Raw genomic sequence first — 18856 nt, 5'->3', positions numbered from 1 at the left:
AATCGGCCATAGCCAAGCTTCGAGCTTGCCGAGTGAGCTTAAGCTCCTCCAGATCGTGAGCTTGCCTGCGGTCGGTTGCCGGCGATCGGCCGAAGAAGTAGGAAAAAGAAAAAGAAAAAAAATTAAAATTTTCATTTTTAAAAAAGAAAAAGAAAAAGAAAATAAAGATATATAAAAATATAATTTTTTTTAAATTATAAAATTTTTCACTTATTTTATATTGCATTGAAGCATTTTAACAATATAAATATTTTAAGAAATAATTTTTTTCTAAATTGGATTTTATATTAAGGTCTTTTAGAATATGGGTTGGGTTGGGTATGGGTTGAGTATGGATTGGGTCGAGTATGGGTCATTAGATTTATACTACATAAATATGGATCAAAACAGGTTAAATGGGTTAATATGGGTCGGACCATTTTCGACTCGACCCAAACCCGACCTGACTCGACCCACCCTTTTAACACCCATAGGGGTGAGCATGGTCCGGGTTGAGCCTATTCAGCACCTAACCTAGGGATCAATCCGCAAAACATCGATCCCTAATTTTTGGGAGTAGGGATCGATCCTGTTGAGCCTGACACCAAGAACTAGACCGACCTAGGGGTCCGGTTTGGTTCCAAGGTCAATCTAGGACCAACCGATTCTTTTTTTGTTTCATTTTTTGTATTCCTTGAAATGTACTTTTTGAAATTACATATCCTTCGACAATATCAAAATCAATTTATAGGCATAGAAAAGATCATCAGCACAATGTACGGTTATCATATACAAAGCCTAGTGTATATCCTAAAACCGTCATTGAATACGATACAAGATAGACGTAAAACGTGGATAAAAGGTCTGAACAGGAAGTCCGACTCAAAAGGCCTAGTTTCACCTCGAAGAACTTCTCCTATAAGAGAAGAAATGGAAACGCGGGGCAGGTTAATAACTTAAAACGATGAGGGGCATCTCAATGAAGTTATGCCAAAGAACAATTAAAGTTGGTTGCAATTGTTTTAGGACCGATTTTGGGAAGATCAATTTGGAGGGGTTATGCGTTTAAACAAGGTTGGTGAAACGATACGAGAAAAGATAAGAAGACTTGCATAATGCCTTCATGGTTTGGAGAATAGTAGAATTCCGAGATGGATTTTGTTGATGGCGGGAAAGTATTACAAGTTGCTAATAATCGCGTGGATGGCCTTGTTACATAAATGGAGGGAGAGATTTCGAACAAGACTTCTCTCAAGAAAGATAGGCACGATATTTCCAGATATAAACTGCATGTATACAAGAGTCATTAACTCTGGTGATGATACCGGGACGAGAAACTAGGGACTTCCCTACATCAGTAGGATCACATCAAGGTTGAACCTTGAGCTCAAGTGTTTACACTTTCGCAATGGACAAGCTCATCATGGATATTTAGACTGAAATTCCACTTTACTTTTTTTTTTTTCATTTTAACTGAACGAAAAGAATGATAGGGAGATACCGACACGGAGAAGACTTCTTCACATGGGTCGGTTTGTCATCATGACCAACCGAAGTGCCAACTAGATACAAGCTCTTTTAGGGCCCGTTTGGTTTGACTTTTCGGGAATGCATTTGAGGGAATGCAAATACTTTTGGGCTAAAGGGATTTTTCGAAATGCAAGTAGTGTTTGGTAAGTGTTTTTTAAAATCAACTTGGGCTAAAGGACTTTTGCTAATTTAAAAAAAAAAAAAAAAGCTCTGGTGGAGCTAAACCGCCGGCTACCGCCACCGGTCAAATCTGGTCGCCGGCCAACCGCCGACAGCCAGATCTGGTCGCCGGCCACCACCGCCTGGGGTCGCGCGACCCCGGCGACCGCCGCCTGGGGTCTCCGGACCTCGGGCGTCGTCGGGGTGGCGCGACCCAAGCCAACGCTTGGCCTAGGTCGCGTGACCCAGGCAACGCTTGGCCTGGGTCGCGCGACCCCGGCGACGCCCGAGGTCCGGCGACCCCAGGCGGCGGTCGCCCGACCCCCAGGCGGCGGTCGCCGGGGTCGGGCTAGCCCTCAGACGGCGATCGCCGGACCTCGGTCTGGGGAAGATGAACAGTATCGATGAACAGTGCAAGTTGCATTCCGAAAATGCAACTTCCCAAAGCACCTCCGGTGGAGCATTGGCCAAAGGTCCCTTGGGGAACATTCCAAATGCAATTGCATTTCCCCAAAGTGAGTAAAAAAAATTGCCAAACACCATTTGCATTTGACCAATGGACTTTAGAGCCCAAATGAGCATTCCAAATGCTGAACCAAACGGGGCCTTAGTGTGGTTTGGCTCAAAATGCCACGTCAACGTGCCATGCCGACACCGTTGGCCTCGTCAACGAAAGTAAAAATATGAGACAGTGAGACCACTTTGGCGGATTTTGTAGATCAAAGTGGTAAATGTGTTTGAGCAATACCGATTTAGGACTTTTAGTTGTATTAACCTTTTTAAAGTTAGATCTCTCAGTGGCATTAAATATTCAATGGAAAAACAATATAATATTTCTAATTTTGTATCCGATAGTTTCATAAGAAAATGTATAAAATATAATATAGTGTATCTATTTTCATTTTCTTCATGTCGTATATAGTCTAAGGTTATAGATATGTAGACTTCACATTTGCCGCTCTAGAAAAAAATTTCATGATCTGGCAAGTCGAGCTCACCCGAGGCCAAGGAATCTTTTCAAGCAATTTTTTTGTTTTTTGATTTTGCATGACTGTTCGAGAGTATTTATCTCGTATATCATTTTTTGATTTTTATATGAGGAGACGGGTTCTATGGCGCTTCTAGATAGGAGGAGTCTTATCAAAAGAGAACAAGTCTGCAGAGTTAGTAAAGCTTAAATACACATAGATTTAGGCTCCGTTCGTTTGGTGAAAAATGTTTTCCTCGAAAACATGATATGGCTTTTTGACTAGAATGCGTTGTAAAATCTATTCACTTAGACACATGCGACTTATATTTCGAACGCAAGGCTAGCTTTCCATAGCCTCTCAAGAAAAAATTTGAAATTTTGTCATTTATTTACCATGTTATATTTTTACCTTTGTTTTTGCTAAAGGGTTGGTAATCATGGGTTATTAAAAAAAAGCTATATCTCAATTATCCAGTAAAAATGCCAAAATGGATCTAGAACTCATATTTTGACCCGTATTAGTCATAAGTGGGTTGCCTTAAGTTTTGAAAACAACCTTAAATGGGTTAAATGGTTTTGTTAACGACTAAATGGGTTTTAAATGTATCATAAATGGGTTAGTTAAGTGAGTCATAGATAGGGTAAGTCATTTTATAAATTCTTTTAATTTTCTGATTTTTAATTTTTTTTCCTTTTTTTTCTAAGAAATCTGGCAAGGGTCACTAGCCGGTCGCTAGTCGTCGATCACCAATTGTCGGTTACCACCGGCTGTCGATCGTTGCCGTTCCTCGGCCGGCCGGTCGCCTGTCACTAGTCGTCGGTCTTCGCTAGTCACCAGTCACCAATCGTCGTGCGTCATCGGACGTAGAAGAATAAAAAGAAAGAAAAAGAAAAAATTTTAAAAATCAGAATTTTTTTAAAAATTGTAAAAATTGTCCACAATGTTTTAGCGATATATATTTTTAAAAATTTATAATTTTTTTTTCTAAATTGGATTTACTATTAAAGTCTTTTAGTAATATGGGTCGGATATGGGTAGGGTTGGATATAGGTTGCTAGAATTGTGTTGTATTGAAATGTGTCAATACGGGTTAAACGGATCAATATGGGTCGGACCATTTTTGACCAAACTCAAATCCGACCCGACCCGACCCACCCATTTGACAAGTCTAAACAGAAACAATCGATATGCTACGGATATGAGAATAGCCATTCGAAGACTGAGAAGCAGATGATGTTTCTACAGACAATCAATTTAGAATAGTTTCATCGAAATTAGTACTATTGTAGTTAGGGGTGAGCATGGTTTCAGGTTCTACCCTAGAATTTGAGAAATTGACCTGCGGGAACCTATAGGTTCCAAGTTCTAAGGTATGCAAGGTAGGTTCCAGGTTCCAAAAATTAAGGAACCTGTTTCGACGGGTAGGTTCCACGTTCTAGTTTTAGGTATGTGAAACTTGGAACCTTAAACCTTAAACAAGTTTTTTTTTTATGTTTTTTCTTTGTCTATGTCTTCGCGTGATCCTGCGGTATTCGATGGCATTAGATAACAAATATATAATCTACAACCACTAGTCCGAGCTTTCATTTTATGACTTGTTAATGTTTCATATTCTTCGTGTGTCTAAATATAAGTTGTGATCAGTGGATCATAGCAGTAAGTGGTTGTTATTAAAGATGATGATTCACTACAATTGTTTAATTAATAATACATATGGAATCTGAATAGATCCAGCAACCGATCCTATAACCTGTGACAAGATAGGTTCCAGGTTCCAAAGTATGTAGAGTAGGTTACAGGTTTCCCACGGGAAGGTTCCAGGTTTTAGGTTCCAAGTGGAACCTGTACGAACCTGCAACCGCTCACCCTAATTATAGTCACTTAAAATTGTAGGGAAGGTGCAATCTATCATAAGCATGTAATCTTCAAGAAGGCCTTAGCTGTCTAGGTTGAAGATTTACATGTTGATAACTGAAAACCAAGAAGAAAGAGACAAAAAAACTCCATCGATTAAAACCATGTGAATTGTGCTCTGCATTCACTGCTTGTAGCTTTACAGTTTTGTGACAAATCCACGAGGCATTTAGTATTGTCTGGAATCAGCATTGTTTGAGAAAACAAGTGCAACTGAAGAGAAAAAAGTCTTCCTGAGGATGATCTACGGTCAACTTTCAAGCAGAAATTTTTTCTAACATCTGATGGTATACAGCTCTCTTCATTGGCAGTCGAGGAACCAATGACACGGTTTTTCAACTTTGTATACAAAGATGTGATTCCCTTATCTACTTGACAGTAGTCACGGAGATCTCCTGCGTATTACAATCGGCCACGCCTTTTTGGTTCTCCAGTTGTGCATTGTATAGGCTCTCCTTCCTTTTGCCCCAGAGCACACAGTACAGCCCCAGAACAATGATGCAAGCTCCTATTAGGCTGAGGAAAATGCAGAGACAAAAAGTTGAATTCTTTGGTTAAGACGGAATCAGCATCTGCGGATTTACACACAAGAGCGTGCTTGTGTTACCCACATCAAACATGCCACAAATATGAGATGGCGTTTTATGATCTGTTTTACCTGCCCAGATGAAACTGCTCTTTAAACGCTACGGCAGAGAATATCCCCACGATCACAAGTAGCAACGGACTAAACATTGCCGCAAAAACCGGCCCTTTTTTACTTATGCACCATGTTTGCAGATAGTACACTAGCGATGATATCACGACTCCCTGTGGAAGAAAATGGGTAAGATGATTCAATTTTATCGGATGGTTGAAACAAGTCCCGCTTCAGGTCGAAAATCCTATAAAAATGCTTGAATTATGCTACGACTTTGATTGGCTAGTGATGTCGAGATTGTAGGTTATTAATCAACAACCAGAGTTTGAAAAGAACGGGAAAAGTAGCAAATAAAAAGAAAGAGAAAAGCACAACTTAGATTGATTTCACTAAGAAGAATACGTGATGATGTAAAATTGTATTCACAAGACAAGCTTACACAGTAGATGATGGTCCACAGCTGCACGTTCACCCCCAGCTTCCACAAGCTCCGATTTCGCGCGAAGAACAGAGAAAGGACAGAAGATTGCAGCGATGCAAAGAAGCAAATCAAAGTAGTGAGGGACAGTCGAGCTGGATAGGCTTTGTATATGACAGCCTACAATCACGTAATGCGCTAAGTTATTAAATTCCATCTTCCTTCATAATTCATCTGTATCACTAGAAGTTCAACATCAGCAAAATCACCTGGAGAATAAGCCATGCACTCCATGCAATATGACTGGTCAGGATAAGTAAAGAACCTTTGATCCAATTTTCTTTTCCATGCTTCAAGACATCAGAAGCTTTACTGGTGTCTTGAAGGCTTATCAGTGGCCTCTTCAGAAGGCTTCTTATCAGGTACCCTCCCTTCCAGAAGGTGAACGTGAGAGACCCGCCGAGGCAGATAAGCGCGCCAATAATCTTAGCTCGGCCACTAGCGTTCTTGATGCTGAGTTTCTCCATCCTGAGTCAAGAACACAACCCAAAGAGGAATATTTCGGTGATCTAGTGCAGAATCGGGAAATCGAAGACCATATCTTTGCACTGTGAAACAAGGTGTTACCCGAGCATAACTGCACTGAGAAACGTTAAGCAAGGGATGACATTACTCAAGGCACTCGCGACAGTCGCGGAAGTGTACGCCAAGCCAGCATAGTACACATTGAGATGGATGGTGGTGCCGAGGGAGGAGAGCACGAAGATTTTGGCCATGACTTTGACCGAGAGCGAAGGGCGCTGCTTCCTGCTTTGTCCATGAACAGCTTTCCATGTCAGTGCAAAAAAACAGGAGATGCATATGACAGGACAAAGGGATTCTTTACCTTTCAAGCACATAAGCGAGAGGGCCTAATAATAACACGGCGATCAAATGGCGGTAAACAATGAAGACGAGCTGATTGAGCCCCTTCTCAAGGGCGATCTTCATGAGAATGTTCGAGCCTCCATAGGCCAATTGAACTAGCACCATCGCCACGTAAGAAGCACCATTTTCCATGACAGGAACACAAAGCAAGCCCTTTCTGTTCGCTTTTAGTGTTTCTGTCTATGGTTTGAAGTGAACAGCTCGTGGAGGAGAAGCTGAGTTCTTATATGAGTGGGAACAATTAGTTTTTTATAAACAGGATAAGTGGAAATCACAATCAATCAACTTGTATGCTAGGGAAGCAAAGCATTCCAAAGGAACATTTTTTTCTTCCCTTCCAAAGGAACATTTTTCTTATAGAGGCAGCAGGACAAAGCTCTTTGTGATGCTGGTGCTTCCTGCCGTACGAGATCTAACGTACTCCACCAATTGTGCTCCTCGAACGACTCGATTCGACTATTTACCCTTCTCTCACTTTTTGGCCCCTCTATCGCCAAGATCGTGGCATAAGGAATTAATTCGACACCGACCACACGTCCCACTAATGGTCTTTTCTCGCTCGCTGTTAGCGCTCAATGTGACAACTTCATGTGCCTTTCTCTATCGGCGTATCGCAAAACTTTTACGGTCCTGGGATTTTGGTGCAGTTTTTCAATTCTTTACCAGGAAAGCACACGGTGCGGCTTTGCCGAAATCAACTGAAGTCGATCTACTCTTCATATTAATAAAAGCTTAGCTTGTCCGGCAAGGAAAGGTTAATGAGTTTGGAAATTAAGAAGCAGACCAGGTAAGTACCAGGATTGATATGCCTCTCCAACTGACAAAGTTCTATTCTTGCGCCTGGACTTTGCCAAGTGATCACTACTTGGTGGGGGTGAGTATGGTCCGGGTTGAACTGATTCAGCACCTAACCAAGGGACCAACCCACATAGTATTGGTCCCCAATTTTTAGGATCGCGAACCGACCATGTTGAGCCAAGGACCGAGGACTGGACCGACCCAGTTGGTCTGGTCCGGTTCCAGAGTCAACCCAAGACCAATTGATTCTTTTTTTGTCTCATTTTTTGTATTCCTTGAAATATACTCTTCAAAATTACATATTCATTGACAATGCGATATTGAGCAACCAAATAGTGAACATAGATACAAATCAAATAGAAATCTAAGATAAGGTGACAATAGAAATTTCCACTTGCCAAAAGCAACAAATCATAGAAGATGAACACGTGAAATAAAAAAAAACAGTAGAAAGTTCAATAAAATACGTAACATAAAACATGAATTATAGAACTTCATATATTGTTCATTCACAAAAGATTGTTTTAAATTTTGAACACCTAAAAACAAAACAACAAACATAGTACTTAACAATAGTTTAAATTGAAATTACTATTAGTGCAATTGATACAACATCTCACCACTTATATGATGTCCTCACTCCTTCAAGCGGAACTAGTGTGGCGTAGCCATCGCTATAACTAGATCAACAACTCGTAATTGCCTCTTTGTCTGCAAACCTCGAATTCACCAAACTCAAAGGAGAAAACCACTAAAACATTAAGTCCAACTTATCCAAAACATGGAGAGACATCTCCGACCGCCAATTACAACCAAGCGAAACACTCCATTCCAACAAAGTTAAGCCCGTCATTCACAACGCCTCGTAATGGATGAACGGGAAAAAAAAACAGAGATGAAATAGTGAAAAGAATCAAGGACACACCTGTAGTAGCGGAGATAAAACCGATTCAATCATCGGAGGTAGAAGCGTGAAAGGGAGAGGAAGAGAATTGATCGTTAAGTTCAAATTAGTAGAGAGAAGATAAAGAGACTGCCCTCAAAGCCCTAGGACTAGGGACCAACCTGCAAAGTATAGGTTCCAACGGCCCCTAGACCAAGGATCGGCTTAGTCCCCCTGTGAATCGGACCAGGACCGGCCGGTCTAGGGTCAATCCTGGACCAATGCTAACCCCTACCATTTGGGAGAATGATGCGATCAAATGATATGATAACACTATTCTCTCTTGAAAGAGCTAGCGAAATTAACTATCTGCGCTTTTGTGCGATTTTTATTATCTCTAATTGATCAATCTTTTATGGGGTTTTTTATTGTCCGGTTATATGGTGATTCCAAGGAAATGAATAAGGGAAAATGACCCTAAACTTTGGCCTAATGTGTAATATAGTTCTTGAAATTTTAATTTATTCAATATTGTCCATGAATTGTAACCTAATATGTAATATGATCCTTGAACTTTTAATTTGTTCAATGTGGTCTTTGGATTTTTGGTACATATTCAATTTAATCCTTGAACTATGTGAAAAAGTTCAATGTCGTCCCTGAACTTATATTAATTGAAGGATAATATTGAACATTTTCATCTACTTCAGGGACCAAGTTGAATATCTACTAAAAGTTCATGGACCTCATTAAACTAATTAAAATTTAGGGACCATATTACACATTGAGCTAAAGTTTAGCGACCGCATTGAACAAATTAAAAGTTCAAGAACCACATTGCACATTGGACCAAAGTTCAGAAACTATTTGTGTTAATGAAGAAAGAATCTAGTATAGAAAAAAAGAGAGAATTAATCTCAAGTCAGTTCTTTACAAAGAGGATCATTGAGTAGACTTAAATTATGGTTGTAATGAAATTTAGGACTAAGTAACAAGAAATTGCGAATATCTTTATCGGATGTCTCCGATACACGGCTCACCACATATGCCTTAAATAGTTTGGGGAAAAAGAAGGGGGAAATTTCACTCTTTCGATTAAGTCTTAAATTTTATTTTCTTTATACGACGGCAAATTTCCATTTAAAATTAGATGGAAGTCGAAGAATCGGCATTGAAAATTGACACATGGCATCTAAATTTACAAGCCCCTGAGTGTAAATTACATATTTATATTTTTTGTCATCGTCCTTTTATGGTTTACGATTCTTATTATCCTTATATTTATTATAATTGTTTGAAGATATAAATGGAAAATTGACGGGAAGAAATGAAGCACGGAGGGACCAAAAAAAGAATACGAGGAAAAATAAGACATTTCCACCGTTTTCGGATGTCGCTATTCAGTCTTATAACCATGTAACCTCCAAAAAGGTCTTTGCTGTCTAGGTTACAGATATGCATGTTGATATCTGACAACCAAGAAGGAAGAGACAAAAAAACTCCATGAATATAAACCATGTGAATTGTGCTCTGCAATTACTGCTCGTAGCTTTACAGTTTCGTGACAAATACATAAGCCATTTAAGGTGCGTTTGTTCCACGAAAAATGTAACATTTTTGAAAAATATTTTCCGGAATATCATTTTCCAGGAAAATAGTTAGTTTTCCTTTATTTGGTGATATGTGATCGAAAATATTTTCTGGTGTCTGGATCTCATTTAGAAAATGATTTCAATCCCATGATTTTATCTTAGACAAAAAAAAAATTCGAATTTTTAAATATTTTTATTTTTATAAATAAAAAAGAAAAAAATAGAAAGAAAAGAAAAGAAAGAAAAGAATAAAATATTTAAAAAGTAAAGGGAAGCAATTCCGGAAAGTGTTTTCACTTTTCTTAGATTATGAAATTCATTTTTCTAATTTTATACATAAATGTTTTTCTTGATCGGAAAGTGTTTTCGGTTGACTAATTATTTTCGGCGAACCAAACGGGTGAAAGTCCGAAAACGGATTCCCGGAAAGCACTTTTTCTGAAACAAACGCACCCTTAGTATTGTCCTGGAACGAGCAATATTTGAGAGAACCAAGTGCAACTGAAGAGAGAAAAGTCAAACTGAGGCTGATCTCCAGTCAACTTTCAAGCAGAAAATTTCTTCTAACATCTGCCGGCATATAGCTCTCTTCATCTGCGGTCGAGGAACCGATGACACGGTTTTTTGACTTTGTATACAAAGACGTGATTCCCTTATCTACTCGACAGTAGTCACAGACATCTCCTGCGTATTACAATCGGCTACGCCATTTTGGTTCTCTAGTTGTGCATTGTAAAGGCTCTCCTTCCTTTTGCCCCAGAGCACGCAGTACAGCCCCAGAACAATGATACAAGCTCCAATTAGGCTGAGGAAAATGCGGAGACAAAAAGTTGAATTCTTTGGTTAAGACTGAATCAGCGTCAGTGGATTTACGCACCAGAGCGTGCTTGTGTTACCGACATCAAACATGCTACAAATATGAGATGGCGTTTTTGTGATCTGTTTTACCTGCCCAGATGAAACTGCTCTTTAAACACTACGGCTGAGAATATCCCCACGATCACGAGTAGCAATGGACTAAACATTGCCGCGAAAACCGGCCCTTTTTTACTTATGCACCATGTTTGCAGATAGTACACTAGCGATGATATCACGACTCCCTGTGGAAGAAAATGGGCAAGATGATTCAAATTTGTTGGATGGTTGGAATAAGTCCCGCTTCAGGTCGAAAAATCCTATAAAAATCCTTGAATTATGAGACGACTTTGATTGGCTCGCGATGTCAAGATTATAGGTCATCAATCAAGAGCCATAGTTTGAAGGGAACGGGAAAAGTAGCAAATAAAAAGAAAGAGAAAAGCACAACTTAGATTGATTTTTACTAAGAAGAATATGTGATGATGATGTAAAAAGGTATTCACAAGACAAGCTTACACAGTAGATGATGGTCCAGAGCTGCACGTTCACCTCCAGCTTCCACAAGCTCTGATTTCGCACGAAGAACAGAGAAAGGACAGAGGATTGCAGCGATGCAAAGAAGCAAATCAAAGTAGTGAGGGACAACCGAGCTGGATAGGCTTTGTATACGACAGCCTACAATCACATAACGTGCTAAATTATTGAATACAATCTTCCGTCATCATAATTCGTCTGTATCAATAGAAGTTCAGCATCAGCAAAATTACCTGGAGAATAAGCCATGCACTCCATGCAATGTGACTTGTCAGGATAAGCAAAGAACCTTTGATCCAGTTTTCTTTTCCATGCCTCAAGATATCAGAAGCTTGGCTGGTGTCATGAAGGCTTATCAGCGGCCTCTTCAGAAGGCTTCTTATCAGGTAACCTCCCTTCCAGAAGGTGAAAGTGAGAGACCCGCCAAGGCAGATAACCACGCCAATAATCTTAGCTCGGCCACTAGCGTTCTTGATGCTGAGCTTCTCCATCCTGAGTCAAGAACACAACCCAAAGAGGAATATTTCAGTGATCTAGTGCAGAATCGGGAAATCGAAGACCATTTCTTTGCACTGTGAAACAAGGTGTTACCCGAGCATGACTGCAACGAGAAATGTTAAGCAAGGGATGACATTACTCAAGGCACTCGCGACGGTCGCGGAAGTGTACGCCAAGCCAGCATAGTACACATTGAGATGGATGGTGGTGCCGAGGGACGAGAGCACGAAGATTTTGGCCATGACTTTGACCGAGAGCGAAGGGCGCTGCTTCCTGCTTTGTCCACGCACAGTTTACCATTTCAATGAAGTGCGAAAAACACGAGATGTATATGACAGGATGGCGGTTTCTTTACCTTTCAAGCACATAAGCGAAAGGGCCTAATAACAACACGGCGATCAAATGGCGGTAAACAATGAAGACGAGCTGATTGAGCCCTTTCTCAAGGGCGATCTTCTTGAGAATGTTCGAGCCTCCATAGGCCAATTGAACTAGCACCATCGCCACGTAAGAAGCACCATTTTCCATGACTGGAACACGAAGCAAGCCCTTTTTGTTCGCTTTTAGTTTCTGTCTATGGTTTGAACTGAATAGCTAGTGGAGGAGAAGCTTCAGGGAGTTCTTATATGAGTGGGGACAATTAGTTTTATAAACAGGGTTAAGTGGAAATCACAATCAGTCATCCTCTATTAGGGAACCAAAGCATGATAAGCCCACCTTTTTTTCTTCCCACCCAAACGAACATATGACTTATAGAGGCAGCACGAGAAATCTCTTTGAGATGCTGGTGCTTCCTGTCGCAATGCGTGCTCTGATTGCTCTCCTCAACCTCAAACAACTCGATGCGAGAACAACCCTTCTCTTGCTTTTCAGATGCCTCTATTGCCAAGTTCGCGGCGTATGTGGTAATGGTCTTTTCTCGCTAGACTTGGTACTTGATGTTACAAATTTATGTGTCTTTCTTTATCACTGTACGGTAAATCTTTTACGACCCTAGGATCTTGGTGCGGTATATTAGTTCTGTATCAGGAAAGCGCACGGTGCGGCTCGCCGAAATTAACCAAAGTTGATCTAATCTTCATGTTAATAAGAGTTTAGATTTTCCTAGAAAAGACAGGCTAATGAGTTCGGGAATGAAGAAGCAGACCAAGTACAGGTATTGATGCCTCCCCAATTGACAAAGTTCTCTTGTGCCTGAACATTGCCAAGTGATCCCTACTTGCCGGAGAATGATGCTTTCAAATGATACGATAACAGCATTCTCTCTTGAAAGACCCTATGGCCGGCGTGTCGCCATGCCCGATTCTCTTATCTAGTCAAATGAAAGATATGCCATTTTATCTAGCTGGTGAGGCGACCCTCGTCGAGCCCTCTCCTAGCATCGCCAAGAAAAAACCAAAAAAAGAAAAAGGAAAAAATAATTTAAAATTAAAATTATCTTCAAATGAAAAATATCCTTGATTGGTCGGAATATTTACCCGGTCGGTGACTGGCAATGTCAGACCCTTATTTGAAATTACCATGGCCACTCCGTGCTCTTTTTTGAGATTGACATAGTCACTTAGGCCATTATTTGACTTGCGATCCACTTTAAGGCATTTCAAATCCATATTTGAAATTCTCACAAAGGAGAGGCAATAAATGTTTTTTATTTTGGACGGCAAAAGAAAGAAGAGGAGAGGCCTAGGGGAGCGTGTGTACATGATTGGTCCAACCCTAAAGTCCTAGGATTAAGGACCAACCCGCAATGCAGGTTCTAGAGGCCCCAACACCAGAGATCGGCCCAGTCCCTTTAGGAATGGTACCAAAACCGGCCGGATTGAGCCGTCCAGAGTTGATCTCGGACCGATACTCACACCTAGTAAATAGCCAATGGAAAAAGGAGAGAATTTTAATCATAAGTCAGTTTTCTATAAAGAGGATCATCGAGTAGACAAAAATTATGGTTACAATGCAATCTAGGACTAAAGTAACAGCAACTTGCGAGTACCTTTAGTGGATGTCTCTGATACACGACGCTCCGCATATGTTCTAACTACTTTGGGGGCAAAAGAAGGGGGAATTTCACTTTTTTCAACCGGTCCTTAATTTTTCCTTCACACGTCGGTAAATTTCCATCTAAAATGAAATAGAACTCGACGAATCGACATAAAAAATTGGTACGTGGCAACTAACATTTACAAGCCCCGGGTTAGAAATCACATTTATTTTTTTAATCGTCGTCCTTTTTGTGGTTTACGATTCTTAATCCTTATATTTTTTCTAAGATAACAATTATGTATGTACTTAAAGTTATGTCGTGGGGAAATAACACGAGACTAAGGTTTGTCACTAGGACAAATGAAGATACGCGGAAAAAGATAAAAGAGTTTGTCCACCGCTTTCGTAGATCTCGCTCGCTATTCACAGTCTTATTAGCGCACTCTGGTGTTTCGCCGTGCGTCTCTCCCTCTACTTCGGTTTTGGGCCCGGTCGTGTCGCAGCTCGAACGAGTCGCGAAGGGCTTGCAGGGCGGTGCGTCTTCGTTCTCTCTTCCTCGTCGTCAACGACCCTGTGGTTCGAATTTCCTTCATCGTTCGGACCGCGTTGTTTGCTGGTGAGCGTGTCGCCGTGTCCGACGAGTCTCTTAAGCCCTTGTGATATTGATTCCTTCTGCTTTTATCTTCCTTCCTTTCTTGGTGACCGTGAGATGAATGGTGAGAGATGTTTGATTTGAATTTGAATCCATTCTCGACCTGGGTTTTCTTTTCTTCTTTTTTTTTTAAGCCATTTTTTTCTGGGTTTGGAAGGTGGGTGGGGGATTTTGCGTTTTGGTGTGGGTTCTGAGAAGATGACTGGTGGGGGAAGATGAAATTGCTTCGACTCTGTTTTGGGTTCATTTGATTTTGACTGCAGTTCAGTGAAGATGACTGCAGCTGGGAATTTTAAATTTGTTTCCACTTTGTTCGTGTTTGCCCGCTTGGTGTTCGTGAAAATTTCTGAAAGAAATTTGACTTGAAAGTTTGAAACTTTCAGCATTTTTGGTTCAAGTCAGTTGCGTAAATCAGATTGGTCATAGAGCCTCCCTGTTTCGGCGTCTATAATACATTTGATACGTCGCCCCCTATCCAAGATGCTGGTTAGTTTGGGTCCAAATAGTTGCTCGTCTTATGCATGCAACCACATTCACGTATAGAGCAATCTATGGTGCGGTTTTGGTTATCAGTAAGTTTACTGCTTGTTGATCATTCCAGATGTTTGTAACAACTGCAGAAACAGTTCTATTTCAGTATTGGATAGCTCATCTGCTTCAGCTGGCTAGATGTCTGCAAAGGGAAGGAAAGTTTTGGGGAGGGGGGAGACAATGGCAGCAAATTATGCATTTGGCCCTCTTGAAGATGACGTAATCATAAAGCATAGACTATTAACCCGAACTACAACAACAAGAGGTGAACCGCCATTGAAGAAGCTTCAAAAGAAATTCACCTCCTTTGTTGTCGAAGTTGAGAAGGATGAAGATAACTATGGTGAGTGTGAGAAATTGTCTAGAGCCTTCTTACAGGAGCTTTCTACTTTTGAGATTCCTCTTCTCAAGAGCAAGGCGGTTGTCGGTGCTAACGTCAGAGAGAAGGATAATTTCAATGAGTTGAAAGACGATATCAACAGGCAGATTCTGCAGGCACAGGCTGATATAGAAGAGCTGAAGAAGCAACTTGAGGACAGTAAGATTGAGAGGAAGCATAAAGAGGAGTGTGAGACAATTAGAAAGTTGATTGCTCTGCAGCCACCGAGATCGGAGACGCAGAAGATCATTACAGAGCTGGAGAGAGAGATTGCAGCTCTTGAGGCTGAGAATACAGCAAGTTCAAGAATGCTTGAGCTTCGGAGAAAGCAATTTGCCCTTTTATTGCATGTGGTATGTGCCAAATGTCGGTATTTGAATCAGCACTTGCTTTTCTTAACTGCTCGACATGATTTGTTTAAAAGGCTCGTGTTAAGCATGGTTTAAGACTGTCCTCGTAACTTATCTTGTAGTCAGCCCAGTATTTAGTGAATTGATAGGACTAGTATATAACCATGCCTGTCCCCATCCTCAGTTAACCAGTTTGCTTACAAATTCAATTGAACACAGAGCTCCATATTTATTGTCTCTCTAGCACTCTCACAATTCTCTCATTGTTGAGTACTCAGCAATCCCCATAAACATATGATTGAAGTAGTTGCCAAATTGAGAAGCTCTTATGTGAGAATAATGTGCATAGTAGTTTTGTCTTGAGATATGGTACTATTATTATGTCATCTTTTTCGGCTTTTGTTGAGACTCCAGAGTTGGCTTTACTTTGGCGTAACCTTTATAACAAATTCATCTGCCAGTGGTCATACCTGCTAGATGGTATTTCTTCCTCTGAGATATGACCGTTTTTCCAACAAAGTTTAGATCATTTCCTCTTACAAATGATTAACTATTCCACTTAGTGAATAGTGCATAAGTACTCATCTTGAAAAACTTTCGGTTCCTATGTATATATAGGTGGAGGAGCTACAGACTACTTTAGAGGAAGATCAAAAGAGTCTGATTGAGGAGATGCTGATTGCTGCAGAAGAACAGAAGAGTGGATTGGAGGATGCTAATGGAGGCTCTGAAGCCATGGTAGTTGATTAATGGGTATGTTGTGTTTTGATGCTGAAACTGTAGTTATATGTACACTGTCCATTTTTCGTTTTTTTGACGGTGACTGGGATTAATTAGTGTGATGAATGAGAGAGCTTTTGTTCAATATCAGTCCATTTCTGCGGAGCAAGAAGGTTACGATTCCATGCTGTAGCTTCTCATTCAATTCTTATTTTCGTGTTTTGCCTAGTTGCTTTGCATGGTCATGTTGCAATGGCTTGAAATGCAAGATATCCGCATTTTGTCGTGAACTCTTGAATCTACTGCTGTTTTTATCTGATTTAAGATACATGTAAGCATTATGAGGAAGATCATCATTGATTGAAGAAAGATCTTGCAAATTCCTCTGTTTCAGATACTTATTTGCCTTAATTCGCCTTTTTTTGGGAAGAACGCCTTCTGTGGCTTCTACCCCTTACTGCTGCGAATCCGTCGTGGGTTGAGAATCAGATCGTATATCACTATCTTGGACAAGAACATCAACGAACTTATCAAAAAATGCAGTGACTGATGATAAATTATGTTGTAAATGGATGATTGACCTTTATTTTCTTTTTATTCTTTCCCCTTTTTGGGTATGATGGACATGGATGAAGCATTCCTATCTCCATGAATTCCTTTCATAGGGGACATAATCATTGCTTATTTCACTTTTTCCACAACATGCCACCTTTCCTTGGTTAACTCATCTAATAGGTGAATAACCGCAACCCAATGAGTTTCTCTGTAATGCCATACATGTTCATATGACAACCGTGGAGCTGGATTTTCTTTTTGCTTGATAGGGTTTTAGGACCTAGGAGTTCCCACGATCCTTGTAAGTCCTTCTAACTGAGTATGCAATTTTTCCCCACAGGATATTTCATCGATCCTAATCCATAATGACAAATGAGTATCAAATAATCGAAAAAATTGCATTGGAGAAAACACAAAGAAGTGTGTTTTCATTGCTGATATCCAATACATGTCTCGCTCTTTCTTTATTTTTTTCTCGTATGTTGCTCTCAAGATTGAGTTTTAAACAGTAATTTCCCGTATGCTGACGCTATCAAGGGAAAAGGAGGGCCACGAAGGTGTGAAATTGTCGTATGCTTTGGTTTGTGTCGAGGGACTTGTGACCTTATTTGCTCGGTTTCGACTTGTGTACAATCCCAAAGAGTATTTCTCAAGTCTTTCTGAAGCAACAAATTCCTCCAACTCATGAAAAGAGAACGATGTGCGAATGCCCGAAAAAGAGGCGGAGGCTACTCGTCACTGGTCCGACGTCTGGCGCAGTCGGTTTGACACCATCAGAGCAAATTGCCCTTTGGGCAACCGATCTCATTTGATCACAATCATGTTTCCGGCATCACTCGGTTGAACTAGTTGGGCTTCCTCAAGCACCAATTCGAGTCACAACTCACAATCGAACTAGAAATTCGAGAATTTTGTTGAACTAGTTGAAGCGCATGAACAGCAGTGATGCGTCATTTACTTCTTAAGTAAGGAATGTACGTAAATAGGCGGTTAATTGAACCAGTAAAAACATTTAGCATGTTGAGATCAGTTCTCGGAGGAACTTGGATCCTTTTGCCTGGTGGATTGACAATGGCCAAGAACAATTTTCTCATTTTTGTTGTTGGGCAGTCATAATGAAAATTAGTCAATGAAATATATTTTTATTATCAATGAATGCTCTTACTTAAGTTATGGAAAAATGGTTTTTGCTATCAAAATATCTAAAGTCATGGATTGAGATTAACACCAGTGACTTGGCTTATCGAGTGGAATACTTCGTTTGTTGTAATACTATCTGAGCGATTTGAGTCGGGACTTTAGCGCTCAGACCCAAGTCCCCAACTTTTAAACCCAAGACCGCAATGCCCAACATTTACTCGAGTCCCTAACTATCGGGACCGTCAATGTATGATCGAACCCATCCGACCTGTCTCCAATAATCGGGTCCGGATGCCTTAACCTGCGAAATCAACAGCCTAATCAAGGGCTTTACCAGGGACCTTAGCAGCCCGACCTAGGTGCCCAACCACCAAAACTAAGATCTCGGCCATTGAACTCAAGTCCCGGGTGCCCCAACGTTCAGATCTAGATTACCGACACCTGAGCTTGGGTCCTTGTGCCGAACTAGGTACCTTGGTGTCACAGCCCAAGCTTGTCTATCACTTCATTGCCCCCGGCAACTTGAGGCCCGCATGCTTCTAGACTAGGGATATAATTATAAAAATATAATTTTTTTCTTTGAAAGATGAACTGTGTTAACCAGTGCTCTGGGAAACTTGTTAAACATCTGAATAAAAAGAAATTTTGATATTTCCAAGATACTATATTTCTCGTGTTATGCATAACCATTGTATTGAAATTGCAAATATTTTTTTTATTAGATATGATTGACAGATTCTCAATAATACTTATTAACAATATCTTTTGTAAGATTTTAGCAACATGCCATTTGTAAGCAGACAGAATATCACCTCGCCCAAAGAACACAGCAAACGCTTGAAAAGCTT

General features: G+C 40.4%; 3 protein-coding genes across 6 annotated transcripts; 1 reads left to right on the top strand and 2 right to left on the bottom strand.

Moving 5' to 3' along the window:
* Window positions 1–4645: 4645 nt before the first annotated feature.
* Window positions 4646–6781, bottom strand: LOC115675374 (WAT1-related protein At5g64700-like). The gene is made up of 6 exons (XM_030597994.2): window positions 6498–6781; window positions 6239–6418; window positions 5881–6139; window positions 5633–5791; window positions 5212–5363; window positions 4646–5069 (listed from the first exon to the last, which is right to left on the bottom strand). The coding sequence occupies exons 1-6, from the start codon at window positions 6668–6670 to the stop codon at window positions 4922–4924; spliced, it is 1071 nt and encodes a 356-aa protein (XP_030453854.1). The 5' UTR covers window positions 6671–6781; the 3' UTR covers window positions 4646–4921.
* Window positions 6782–10391: 3610 nt separating this feature from the next.
* Window positions 10392–12289, bottom strand: LOC130134389 (WAT1-related protein At5g64700-like). Its single transcript, XM_030597996.2, has 6 exons — window positions 12057–12289; window positions 11795–11974; window positions 11437–11695; window positions 11186–11344; window positions 10760–10911; window positions 10392–10616 (listed from the first exon to the last, which is right to left on the bottom strand). Exons 1-6 carry the CDS (start codon window positions 12227–12229, stop codon window positions 10469–10471), a joined length of 1071 nt encoding a protein of 356 aa, XP_030453856.1. The 5' UTR covers window positions 12230–12289; the 3' UTR covers window positions 10392–10468.
* Window positions 12290–14060: 1771 nt separating this feature from the next.
* LOC115675644 (THO complex subunit 7A-like) lies at window positions 14061–16603 on the top strand. Of its 4 annotated transcripts, none has more exons than XM_056318611.1 (3): window positions 14061–14215; window positions 14954–15596; window positions 16212–16603. In XM_056318611.1, exons 2-3 carry the CDS (start codon window positions 15003–15005, stop codon window positions 16341–16343), a joined length of 726 nt encoding a protein of 241 aa, XP_056174586.1. In that variant the 5' UTR covers window positions 14061–14215; window positions 14954–15002; the 3' UTR covers window positions 16344–16603. The 4 variants fall into 4 exon arrangements, with proteins under 4 accessions (XP_056174586.1, XP_056174587.1, XP_056174585.1 ...); XM_056318612.1 differs by having other exon boundaries at window positions 14069–14297; window positions 14960–15596; XM_056318610.1 differs by having other exon boundaries at window positions 14069–14297; window positions 14935–15596.
* Window positions 16604–18856: the final 2253 nt, after the last annotated feature.

Source organism: Syzygium oleosum, unplaced genomic scaffold, assembly GCF_021117445.2.
Source record: "Syzygium oleosum isolate NSW1041296 unplaced genomic scaffold, Sole_v2.1 Sole_v2.15, whole genome shotgun sequence".
In the NCBI taxonomy this organism is placed as follows: domain Eukaryota; kingdom Viridiplantae; phylum Streptophyta; class Magnoliopsida; order Myrtales; family Myrtaceae; genus Syzygium; species Syzygium oleosum.
The sequence above is the reverse complement of the archived record's forward strand: the minus strand, read 5'-3'. Positions and strand labels throughout refer to the sequence as shown.